The 13,674-nt window shown below is 40.9% G+C and overlaps 1 protein-coding gene across 1 annotated transcript in view; it reads right to left on the bottom strand.

The window, feature by feature from the left end:
• Positions 1 to 11,121: 11,121 nt before the first annotated feature.
• Positions 11,122 to 13,674, bottom strand: part of SORCS3 (sortilin related VPS10 domain containing receptor 3) — a 631,488-nt gene continuing 628,935 nt past the window's right edge. The window contains exon 27 of the mRNA XM_054436019.2: positions 11,122 to 13,052. Coding sequence (XP_054291994.1) covers positions 12,988 to 13,052 — 65 coding nt within the window. The 3' untranslated portion in view covers positions 11,122 to 12,987. The remainder of the gene's footprint in view (positions 13,053 to 13,674) is intronic.

Genomic DNA, 13,674 nt, shown 5'->3' with positions numbered 1-13,674 from the left:
CAGGAGTGCATATGAAAGAAAACTCCCTTCTTTCTTGAGAGATGGCCACACCATGGCAGCAGGGTGGATCCTATAACTAGCAAAGGGAGCCCCACCTGGGTCCTAGAAACTGGAAATCAGATAACTCTCTTTTCTCCTTCAGGTGGAAGTGGGGGCAGGGCCATCAGTGGGAAATTTATTAATAATCAGTCCCTAGGCTTGTGTGATTAAAGGGCTTATATAACAGAAGGTACCTAACAATAGTAATCTACAAAACACAGACCACAAAAACAATCCCGTAACAGACAGCCCAGATTCACTCTAACCCACAGGACTGGACCAAGGCCTGGTAAATTTCCATGGGAAAGGAGGAGCGAAGGAAAATACATGGAGCATGGAGCCTAGCATTGCATGTTAACAGCTAAGTATTGGGAGAGCTGCTGCGGAATCCACACAGATATGCTGCTTATCTCAACTGTTATCCTTTTGCCTGTATCTTCCTTTAACTTTTTTTCTGGGATAGGCCTGTGTAGTGGGTTAAATGGTGACCCTACACAAGATATTACCATACAGAACATGAGTATGACAGTCTTCTTATTTGAGAAGAAAAAAAGGATCTTTGCATATATAATTAAGGAACTTGAGATGAGATCATCTTGGATTAATGGGATGGACCCTAAATCCACTGATACATATGTTTATAAGAAGGAAGGGAAAATTCACTGAGAAGGTGAGGTGAAGATGGAGGTGGAGACTGGAGTGATGCATTTACAAGCTAAGGAATGCAGAGAAGCTCGAGCAGCCATCAGAATCCAGGAGAGAGAAATGAAACAGATTATCCCTCAGAACCTCTGGAAGGAACCAACCCTGCCAACTCCCTAACTTTGGACTTCTGGCCTCTAGAATTGTGAGAAAATAAATTCCTGTTGTTGTAAGTTACCCAGTTTGTGGTAATTTGTCACAGCACCGTAGGAAACTAATGCAGGCTTTTAGTTGCTGTTCACTCTCAGGTAGTAACAACAGGGTGGGTGGATGAACTCCCAGGATGTCCCCAGCCCAGGTACCTCAGCTATCAGGGAACAAGGCCAGCTGTGAATCTAATCTGCACTGAAACTTGGGAGCTTCCACAGTCCATTGGGGCCCGTGGCCTCACACAGAAGCTCCTGCCTGCCCTGGGCTCATCAGGCAACATTGCTGCTCAAAAACATCCCATTAAACCTGACTCAAGCACATCTCAACACCACTAGGGAATGTGCTCACATGACAACTGCTCTCTTTTTTGGCAAAGGTCTTTTATCAAACAATACAGAGAATATTTTCAATCATTCCCACATCACAATGAAGAGACAAACCCTGTTAGTGTGTGTTCACTGAGAAAAGAAAAGAAAAAAAAACCCCAAAGGTAAAATACCACAGTTGGTACATCCAGAGATGAGCTGGGGCTTTGAGGCTCCATGCATTTTAGCAGGTAGCTGACAGGATGTAATTCAATCTTTTTAACTTCATGATATATATCTATGTCAGTGACTTTAAGATAAAGAAAATACTTCAGTCAAAAATGAAACTTCAGATGATTAACGTGGAGAACGTTGAATAATATACAAATATTTCTTTCCCCTCAATCAGAGAGATTCTAGATTCTGCTAGTTTCAATTCCTGTCACTGCCATCCTTTTATGCAGAAAACAATTTGGGAGGAGGAAAGAAAAGAAACTGTGTCACTTGGGGTAGAAAGAGGGAGGAATTTGAGGGTGTCAGGGAGACTTAAAAAAAGGGGAGGAGAAAGAAGCATGGAATAATTGAAAGATCCTAAAAGATGCAAGGAAATTGCCACATTGTTGATAATAACCATAATAACAAAGCTAATGATAGGCTTTTGGAGAGGGAGGACCTTGCATGGTGTCATATTTGTTATAAAGAAAAGGAGACGTTCAGTTGGCAGGGATGGCTGCATTTAGCAATTTGGCATTCATCCTCCAGCAGCCCACCAGCCACGTCATGGGCCAGCCACTTGTCTCCTACACTGTCCCAGCTCTAATTTTGCTTCTACAAAATTATTGGTATTGTGGCTCTTCTCTGATGCTCAACAAAAGAACAGGTGTAAATATTAGTGAGGGTGATTGGGTTGGTTTAGGGACTATCTTTTCTAACTTTGTTTCATTGTTTCCTATAGGAGGGAGAAGAGGCACCACTGGGTTGTTTGATGGGTTGGAGTAGAGCCCTCTTGAGGGGCAAACAGGACTCCTTGGGGTCTGAACCTTGCTTTGCTTCGGCCCAAGCAAAGACTTGCCTAGAAAAGTGTGGAAGGAGGGTGGGGGTGGAGGAAATGCTTACTGATGCGGAATCTGTTATACTTCAAATGCTTTATATTTTTATTTATATTTATTAATGTATTTTAGAGAGGGTCTCTCTCTGTCATTCAGGCTGGATTGCAGTGGTGTGGTCACAGCTGACTGAATCCTTGATCTTTTGGGCTCATGTGACCCTTCCTACCTCAGCCTCAGGAGTAGCTGGGACTACAGGTGCTCACCACCATGCCTGGCTCATTTTAAAATTTTTTGTAGAGATAGGGTCTTGCTGTGTTCCCCAGGCTGGTCTTGAACTCCTGGCCTCAAGAGATCCTCCCACCTTGGCCTCCCAAAGTGCCGGATTAAGGGCATGAACCACCATGCCTGGCCAGCTTTATATTTATTATTTTATTTTCTTCACAAGGACAAAAGAGAAAATTGAGGCTTGGGGAGGTCAGAGACTTACAGCTAATAAATGCAGAAACTGGAATTGAACGCAGATCTCTAGCCCTTCAAAGGAGAAATTCTTACTATACATCATACTCCTGTCGCCAAAGGGAGGTGAAAAGCCCTTGATGAGTGTGAGGTGGGGAGTGATGACATTAATTCTGACAGCTCAGAGTTGGAGACAATTCATCTGAAGGAAGAAAGGTTACACCACATGTCAATAAACAGTCACAAAAGGCACATATTGGAAATGGAAAAAATTTAAGAGTAGATCATTTTCCAAAGTGGATGGGGCTTGTTTGAGCCTGCTCACCTTCCATTCTAAGCCTCCAAGTCCGAGGCTTCCAGAATTCCAAACCTGAATCCCTAGCCATCACCTTGTACCAGAGCATCAAGTAGGTACTAAAGTCGAAGGAAGAAATTTTATTGGAAAATTTCCCTTCTGTTTAAAATATTTTCTCAGCACCAGGGATGCTTTCCCCAAGCTAAGTTCTTCACCTCGCAGTTTATGCAGAATTTCTTGCCTTGTTTGATAACCACTTAAAACCTTAATTGGTGTTGTTTTGTTCCAACATTTGTTAACAATGGCAATTACTTATGGATGGTACATTGCCAGCAAAATACTAAACCAAAAAAGTTTCTCTGCTTTTGCGAAAGGAGAAAGATAAAAGAGAAGCAGAGAGCAACATTAGAGCCATTTTCTTTGCCAAGAATCTTGAGTAATGATTTCCTGTATCTTTAATACTTATTGTGAAGGACCGAACAAATTACAGTTTCTTTTTCCACTTATAAAGACCAATAAACCATCCTCTAGCAGATACTATACTACTACAAGTTCTCTTGAAATTATTGTCTGTCTTTGACCTATGAATGTTCCTGTTTTGACTACGCTTAATAATCAGTATTACAGAACAATCTCATTATGTTTCTTAAAAAGTTTATTAAAAGGACTCTAAGGCAATACCCTGAAATCCACAAGACCTGGAGAACCATTATGAACATCTGATGTGACTTTTCTTTTTTAAAAAATAACTATGAAATGAATATGTGCTTATTTTTAAAAACTTGAAATGACATAGAAAATAAATACCTTGTCATTGCAGACTAGCAGCTTTCTAGCTCATTTCTGACTATTCCCCAATCCCCATTTAACCTCCAGTTCTGTCCCTTCTCCAACTTTCAGCATTCCATTATTTTTCCTGAGAGAACAGGAAAGGACTATTCTAGATGGAATAAAAAAGTGTGAGAAAATTACAACATTTAAAAATAGCTAGTGTAGATGAAATTTCCTTTGAGAATTCTTCCTTAACTTTCACCACAACTTTTCCTCTGGGGAATAAAAGAATTATTCCTTTCCTCTCTTTGTTACCTTTCCCTAAATTATTAAAGCACTTTGTCTCCCAAAATAGTGTGTGATAGAAGACTGAAAACAACTTACAGGAATGTTCCTTAAATAGTAAGAAGTTCCACCAGACCAGGAATGAAGTTTTGTATTCATATCTGAAATTCCAACATTTAACATAGTACCAGCCACTTGGTTTCCCAGTTTATGCTCAACAAATACTCAAAGAACAGTGATTTTAAAAATCACTTGAGGAGTTATTGTAGTGGACATTCATTCTCTGTCCAGAATCCATTCTGCCTTCATAACCATTCACTTATTTCCTTAGGAGGGAATAGGGGAGATAACTTTTCCTGTAGCATATGTTGTATAAGAGGAACAGTAACTCCAAATGCTTCTACTACTACTTCAAAAGCCAGAACAATAGTTAGGGATTTCTTCCCTAATCGTTTTCTTCACTGTTTAGTGTGCTAGGGCTGTCATAACAGTGCTATAGACCAGCGATCCCCCATCCCCGGGGCAGCGGACCCATAACAGTCCCTAGCCTATTAGGAACCTAGATCCCTAGCATGCGCAGTTCACAATAGGGTTCACACTCCTATGAGACTCTAATGCAGCCAAACGATCATTACCACCTGAGCTCCACCTCCTGTCAGGTCAGCGGTGGCATTAGAGTCTCATAAGAGTATGAACCCTACTGTGAACTGCAGATGCAAGGGATTTAGGTTGCGCACTTATTATGAGAATCTAACTAATGCCTCATGATCTGGGGTGGAACAGTTTCAATACCGAGACCATCTCCCCCACCCCTGCCCCCTGTCTGTGGAAAAACTGTCTTCCAAAAAAACCACCCCTGGTGGCAGGAAGGTTGGGGACTGCTGGCTTAAATAACAGAAACTTATTTCATCACAATTCTGGAAATTAGAAGTTTTAAATTCACTCCTTGGCTTATAAGATGGCCATCTTCTCCCTGTATCTTTTTATGACCTTCCTCTGTACCTGTCTGTGTCCTAGTTTCTTCTTCTTATAAAGACACCAGTCATTGGATTAGGTCCCACCCATATGACCTCATTTTAGCGTAATCACTTTATTAGAGACCTATTCTCCAAATACAATCCCATTCTGAGGCCCTGGGAATTAAGGGTTCCGACACACGAATTTTGGAGGAACACAATGCAGCCTGTAACATTCATTGCACATGCAGTGAGCATGGGAGCTAAACTTTATCGATTGTGGGAACCTACCCGGAATTTTTAATCTTCAGTAACATAAAGGTAGAAGAGAAGACTGCAGTTCATTCATCCCAGAGGAAAGGTCTGATAAGATGCTGTCTGCTAGAAAAATATTCCTAATCTTCCTGATTCTCATCCCTCCAAAGCTATCTTGGCTTCTGCCTCTTTCCAAGATAAGTGTTTCAAACCTGATTTGGTGAGTTCCCGATAGCCTTGTAATAAATTTCTTTTGTTTGAACTAGCCAGGATCAGTGTCTATTTTCTGCAACTAAGAACGCTATTTGATACAGTATTTTAAAGACTTTTTCAAAAACCATCTCGATTTGTGCTCACTGACTTCTGAGTGTGTTGGGGTTTACCACCCCCATGAGAAGTCCTCAGAAGACACCAAAGCTGATGGGAGATCTCCATAAATATAGTTTTGGGGCTTAGAGAGTTGAATTTTCACTCATAGGTCAGGATTTGAAAGGGAAAAAAATGCCAGTTCAAGGGTAAATGGAACATGGACACAATTTCTGACTTTGGATAAATGGTTCCTCTGGATTTTAAGTCAGACTGACCACATTTCCTGGTTTGCTTGAGACAGCCCTGTTTCATGCTACTTTTCCCAGAGTAATTATTGATAGTGTCTCATCCATCCCCAAGTGTATTCCAATGTGTGTATGATAAATTATATGGGCACCCTATTTTAAGTGTGTCATGGCCACTGATGTATCCCTAGTATCCAGAACAGAACCTGGTAGAAAGTAGGTGTTCAATAAAAATTCTATTAAGGAAAGAATGGATAAATCAATGAAAGGGGCCTTGCCCCATTATCAGCTACAGATGCACATTTAAATATTTATTTTTCTTCTACTTGATGCCTCCCGCTGGTCTATATCATCGAGCCAAGAGGTTTTGGAAGGACAGCATCTCCTTATGGAGAGCTCCTAGACACAAAGGAGACATGTGTTTGGAGACTTGCCATATTCCTGTTAGCACCCATGGACATGGTGGTTGCCTCTTTAAAAAGGATGGATTTCAAGACAGGGTGTGAAGCCCACCTGTTATTAAAAAGCCTGCCAAGATCTGAGCTCCACTGGGTTCAGTGTTCCTTCTCCCCACACCTGCCCTCCCCACGCATATTGCCTGGATGAGGCTCCAACTTGATCAGTAGGCAACCAACATGCCACTAATTAGGAGGCACAAAGCATAGCAGAGGATGATTAGCTCATGATGAGCACACGCTGCCTAGAGTTGCCTTGTTACTATTATAAATAGATTAGAAATCTGGGGAGCATCTGCATTTCCCCTCACAGAGGAGACTCTGAAATTGACAAGTTGAAATGCAAATGTGTCAAGCAGAGCTTCATAATTGACAAAGATTAACTTTATTTCTCTAGACCCATCTCTCCCGTCTTCTTCCTTTGATACCTCCTCCCTTGACAAGTCCTGGTTGCCAATGAAAGAAACCCAGCAATTCTCCAATTGAACCATAAGATTTTGGAAGGACAGTGCAAGAAAACCATTCTGGCACTCCAAGGACCAGAGGTGTTGTTTATGGAGACAATTATGTGCTTCCCAGGTGAGTCTACCTCGAAACCAAGAAAGACAGAGTGATGACAAGAAAAACGATCCTGTTTGCTCTCTGTTTGCTACCACAGCATCCTCCTTTCTCTCCCCATGCACTGTGGTTGGACAGACTGCTAATTGCAGCCAGTTCCTGGGATACTGACAGCAATAACCCTTTGTAAATGGGAGTAAGCAATGAAAAACCTGCACAGCAGGAAGAGTCTTCTGGGAGAGGCCCCAGGGAGGAGAAATGAGACCTTTTTGGTGGTAAGAGTATCCCTGGAGCCCAGAAGCCATCTGCATGTAGGACACTGGGCACAGACATTTCCGCTGAAGAAGTCTCTATTCTTTGGGGAACAGACCACACATTTCCTCAGGAGCAAATCACTGAGGGCTCCACATTATCTGGTTCATTTTTAATAGCTGCAAACAGCATTGTTCCCCAGAGACTAAGCTGTAACGACAGATGGCATGTGTGCCTGTCATGATCTATTTTCCTGTCTTCCCTGGCATTTTGTAAAGAATCTGGATCTTGCATGTCCTCTGGAACAGCTCTCCTTGAACCACAGCTCAAGGAAGGCACTGGGAAACCGTGCCCTTAGCATCTCTGGCTATCTAAGAGGTATATTTTTACAAGTAATTGTTTATCGGATATTTTTTTCAATGTGTGTGGACAAAGGAACCCAAGTCAGTGACCCCAGGACCTGGGACTGCACACGTCCTCATGAAACAAAAGCACTATATGGTAAGGGACAGTGAGGGAGATGCAAATTATGTTATTAATACCTGAGCTGAAAAACATAAACAAGCAAGGCCAAAGTGTTTTTGTCCCATTAGCATGGCTATGTCCGGGGCACCCACACATGGTTAGAGTGAACATGTTTTAGAAACTGAGAGCTTCCAGTCATTGACTTTATGAGGCATTCTTGGCAACCCTGATTAGAAGAGTTCACCTCTTGCCCCTTCCATATGATCCAAGCAACATTAGATCATTCATATTATTTAAAAAGCAATAAAAGAAGCAATGACTTTTGGGATCCATGTGTAAGTAGTAAATTTTAAACAAAATTATCTTCCTCCTGAAGGGGAACTGATGGAAGCATGTCTCTTTAGGTAAATCTGAATTTTTTTCTCTGCAGGTACAGCCCTAAGTGAGACTGCTTGGATAATTTTTACAACTTGAGGCCAGAGACAGTGTTATGTGGGCAAATATCCAGTGCAATAAAACTAGCCCTTCTCAGAATCAATTTATTATTTGTGTCTTTACCCAAATTATCTAATTTAATCTAGATTCCAACCTTGGAAAGTAGATGTCATTATTTGTAATTTATAGGTAATGAAATTGTACCTTGATTATGTCATTTTACCCCTCTGAGTCTCAGATAATTGAAAAGTGATGGATCCAAGTTTTAGTCTCCAGTAAACTGAACTCTTAACTGAGGGTCTCCCCCATTTTTTGTATACAATGTTCCATTGGTTCATCTCTGAATGAACCTATGTCTTATCATGATACACGGTCAGAAATGCAAAGAGCCTGTTGAAGGACACTCTGCTACTGTGAAGAACATGGTGATTAAAGTTTAAGGAACATCAAGATGCATAATGCTTTGGGAATTAATGGTTGGGTTATGTCTGGTCCCCTTTGGCAGTACTGTTGGAGCAGACGAGAGAATTTTGGCAGGATGTGGTATAATCCAGATGAGGCATCCTTATTGCTTATGTTGTTCTCTGGCCTTCTTCCCTCTGAATAAGGCTCATCACTTTAAAAGATGAGCAGCCCAGCAGGTGGAACTGGGGTAAGCAGCTGTCTGCTGAGCAGTTTCATTTCAATCCAGTGGGAAAAGCAAGGGCATCAGGCCATGGGCTGCTAAACAGGTGGGTCCAGAGAGCAGTGGCATGAGGAGGGCTGTGAGCCACTGAAGGATGAGTGTACTTGGGATGTGAGATTCTAAACTGTTCTGGACATTATAAAATATGGGAGCCATATGACTGGCATTACCGTCAGGCTCTCTGCTGTTGCCCAGTGATATGCAGTTCAATCTGTTTTGCATTTTGAGGGAGATGTGTGGTAATAAGGATCCCGCCTTATTATAATAAACATTGGACTCCATCTTCATCTCTGTATTGCCTTGCTTTGTGACTTTTGGAGTCACTTTCCTCTCTGTTTATTGCTCTGCAGATGGGAGTTCTCCTAATACTGCCATACTTCTGGAATTGGCAATGTGCTTTTCACACCTCTGGAAATCAAAACAAGCCAGGAAGGCAGGCCATGAAGTGTTTTCCTTTTACGAATAAGGTACTTGGGTCCAGAATTACTTGCTGAAAGTTAGAGATCTACTAATTTCCAGCACAGTATTCTTTCCAAGGCACAATCCATCACCACCTTAACTCACAGTGTATTTTTGTCCCAGATAGCTCATTGAGTGACTCTCAAAGTTGCAGCTGTTGCCCAGGAAGAAATGAGCAAATTTGGAAGCTGTTCTCACTTCTGTAGATTAAGGTACCTTGTATTATGATAACATGAGTCAAAGGAGGTGACTTTTACCCAATACTTATTCCTGAACTATTTTAGTGGCAGATAAGGCAGTTATTCTCAAATTTTCATGCACATGAGAATCCTGGAAGAACACAGCCCTGGAGTGCTTCCATGGGCCTAGTTATTAGCTTTAGAATTCCCTTAAAGACAATTCTGATGCAAAGAGTGTCCTCACCACTGGTGAGAAGCCCTGCATGGAAATAGCTGCAAAGCCAACCACACTCTCTGCCATCTGCCTCTGCCTCAGTCTACTACTGAGAAATCTAGCAAACTCATGCTGATGGTGAATACAGTGGCTATATTCTTAGCCATGGCTTACCCAAATGACCCAACTGACTCAGACTTTCTTACTGCTTTATTTCTCTTTCATCTCTCTTAATCCAGGGAAGAAACTTCACCAACCTGGGCATAAAATTAACAAGAAAAACTCAGATCCCATTAGGAAGCAAAAACTAATGCATTTAGAAAATTCGTCTTTGGCTTAGGATAGAAATAATAGACATTTTACATTATTTGAAAGCTCCAAACTGTAAAAATCCCTAAAAGAAGTATAGGCACTTAGACCAAGAAAACCCCCTGCTTCTTTTTGAGATACTTAAGTGATATTCTCAATATGTGAGGCAGATACTTACATAAATTTTTCAAAAGGTGAGTATAACTCAAGAAAAGTTATGGTAAGAATTATACATGATTTTAAAATAAATTCCCAAATCAAAAGAAAACCACCTTTGCTTAGTTCTTTATCTTCAATTTAAGTGCAGAAAATATGATTCCAGAAGATTCAGCCAGTTTCCAAAATATGCAACTAAATTATCAACAAAAGATTTCTGGTTTCTTAGATCCATGGAACTTTATCACATATTTGAAACACTAAAGACATAAGAAGAAACATCCAACTTACAGCCCTTATTCTGGGTGCCCAGTTTACATTTCCTTATTTACCTGGTGAAGAAGAGCCACCAATAAGCAAAGAACCAAAAAACGACATTTGCTGTTGGTTTCATGCATCGAACAGCTGGAAGAAGGAAAAAAAATGGACACATGTTGTTTTTCTCCTTTTCATTTCTCTTGCTTAAGTCTTCATACCTGACTTGGCGCTCCATCATCTCTACCACTCATTGGGAACTGATATCAAACTCAAAGACCTTGCAATTACCAAGACTTTTGCTCAGAGGTCCCAGCTATATATATGTGAATGAAAAACTTTGACATGGGTTCAAATAGGTCATTTAGTGAAAGCGCTCCATGGGGCAGTGGAAAATGAATAGGCAGAGTAAATCAGATTATTGTTTCCAATTATAGTACTTAGTACCAGAGTAGAAAGAATCTATTTCTCTAGCCGTGGAGGTTGGACTTGGACATGCAATTTTCTTTAGTCAACAGAATGTGGATGAAGATAAATAAAGTGACCATTTTGAGCCAAGGCCTTAGAGACATAGGGTTGTTCTACTGGCCTCACTTGGAATTCTACAATCCACCATGGAAAAACATGCCCTGGTTCCAGGATGATGATAATTCATGGAGCAGACTCAAACTACCTGAAACCTCCTTCCAGATCAGACCAGCAGAGCCTGGTCAGTCCTGATATGTTCAGCCAAACCACAGCCAATCTAAAGATTCATGAGCAAAAACAGAGCATCTGTTGTTATAAGCCATTCATTGTTTTCCACGTAGCATCATTGTAGCAATAGTTCACAGATACAGTGGATAAAGAAAACTCCCCAAAGAGAAAACTCAGCCACGTATGTAGCTTTGATGTACAAAAATACATTTATTTTCAACAATTTCAAAACCACTGTCTTTTTTTTACAGTAGAAATATTCAAGTGGAACAATAAAACCAAGAACAGTATATGTACATATACTGTATATATGGATATGAGTCATGCATTTGTATTCCAGTGTTTAGTACAAGTATTGCAATTGTCTGCCCCGTTTAACCCTTGAAACAAAAAAGCAGGATCTTTAGAAATATTCCTAATACTGATCTACGCTGTAGCCAGCCAGATTTCTCTATATCACATTCTCTCTGTCTCACAAAGAAGAATGGGAACAACATCCCACAAAAATTAACAGGTACAAAATGCAGCCTTTCCTCCCATATATATACATTATATCATTTTCAAAAATAAGTGTGCTCAGGCTAAGCCTGAAAATAAAAACAATGCTTACAGCATGGCTTAACGTGACCCTTTTGAAAAACAATTGGTATGTGTAAATGTGTGAAGGGGCTGAGGTGCTGGAAAAGCTAACAGGCTTTGAAAGCCACTCACCCCAGAGGCAAGAACTACCTTAAGGGAACCGAAGGCAGACATTTGACTTTAAGGAAGTTGTGTACATCTGACAAGCAAATAGCACAGCTTTGCTAAAATTGCCTTTGACTAATATCATTAAAGGCTAGACCCCTACTTGGCCTGGAGAGTTTTGCATGAACTCATAATTCCACAAATGTCTCCTCCCTTCCAACCTCTTTAACTCCTCCCATGCCAAGAGACATTCACTGGGCTTTACCTAATGCCCAGGGGACTTTTCTGAGCCCAGAATAGCCTGAGAACTCACCATAAGCATTATGCATTTTCATAGAATCCAATTTAAAAACATTGTCATTTTAAGATCCACTGACTGCCTTCTTTAGAAAAAAAATTTTCTCAGACTGATAAATACCAAGTTTTTCCTTTTAGAGAGGAGGATGTTTTCCCCCATCTGGGTCTCAGTATGAAGCCTCTAGTGGGCCTCTTCTTCACCTTTCATGTCATTCTTGGAACAAAAACGACTACCATGTTCTATGATGTCACTAGAGTCCTTCCTTTATCAATTGCCCCAGAGAAGCCCCTCCCCCCGCCCCCCTTTATATACATAAGTAGAAACCAGCTATGGCATGGACAAGGAGATGCAAGAGTTAAGTGTGACAGACAACAGGAGAGCATCCAAACCCAATGCATCGAGCAGGCCTGGAGGGTTGGTCAGCTCTGAGGGCCAGTGCGTAAGCCAACACACGCATCTTTCTTTTTTCTGTTTTCTTTTTTACTAAACATTAAATTATTTCTTAGGAAATAAAAAGCTATTTACATTGTAATTATATACAATAAGCCATCTGTAGCCTCACTGTGGACATGCACAAGGCAGGGCCTCTTTCACAAAGTTGTGCACGCTTTCTGCAGCTACATCCACCCCCACCAACCTACTTCCTGTGGATCTAACTAGGAAATGATCTGTGTTGTATGTGTGTGTGCTGGGGGAAGGGGAGAGTGTTGGTGATTCTGCTGTGGGGATGAGAGGTTCACAAAAAGCCAACCCAACTTAAATTTTGAAAAAAGGGAGACCACAAGGAAAAAGAAAGTCTTTAAGCTACCAATGGCAGAGTAAAGCGAGGAGGCTGTGGGAAGATGCATCCTTTGCTCTTAGCACAAATACAGCCATTTATTCCCTTTGTCTCATTTCAATCAGCTAAGAATGCCCTTTTCTCCCAAAGCTAGGCATTTGCCTGCTATTTATGAAGGGGCCCTTGGTAAACAAAAGGTAAAAAAGAAATTTTTATTTTTCCATAATAATAGTAATAGTAATCATCAAAAATAAAAAGTCAGAAAGGTAGTTGACCACGTGGCTTGCTGGTATTAAACACTAGTGCAGTTGGGGATCTCCTTTGTGCTTTCGCTGTTTGCAATGGTGGCAATGCCTCCTGCAGAGAAGAGAAGACACAGGGAGAAATGGATGTGAGTTCCACAAGGGCAGGGATCTTAGTTTTATTCATTGCTAAATACCAAGCCACCCAGAACAGGTGCCTAATAGGAATTTATTTAAAAGGCACCTGGATATCGTTACCTATCAGCTCACTGGCTTATGTCATCCATGTTTAACATATGCTACCTCCCACACTAGCACACAGGTAGGATCAAGACATTGACTGCCATCTTATACTCTACTGATAACAACAGTAACAGCCAATGTGTATTGAAACTTACTATGTGGCAGGCACTGGGCTAATGACATAACAGCATGTCATTATCACAACAGTCTTAGAATTGTTTTTTTTTAAGTACTACATAGAAATAGAAATGAATCATAAGTACTATTACTCCTATTTCACAGATCAGGAATTTGAGGCACAGAGAGGTCACAGATGTAGTAGATTAGCAGAGCAAGAAAAATGGACCCAGGGCTATCTGATGCCAGATTCCACATTCATGTAATTATTAGTAAGGACATATAATACTTTTGCTTTATAGAAAAAGAAGAAAAAACTCAACAGTAATGGATAGTTGGCTTCATCCCTAACCCACTCAGACTCCAGTATTTCCAAT

This window comes from Pongo pygmaeus, chromosome 8 (genome assembly GCF_028885625.2).
Source record: "Pongo pygmaeus isolate AG05252 chromosome 8, NHGRI_mPonPyg2-v2.0_pri, whole genome shotgun sequence".
Taxonomy (NCBI): Eukaryota; Metazoa; Chordata; class Mammalia; order Primates; family Hominidae; genus Pongo; species Pongo pygmaeus.
Note: the sequence above shows the minus strand (reverse complement) of the source record. Positions and strands in the feature narration are given on the sequence as shown.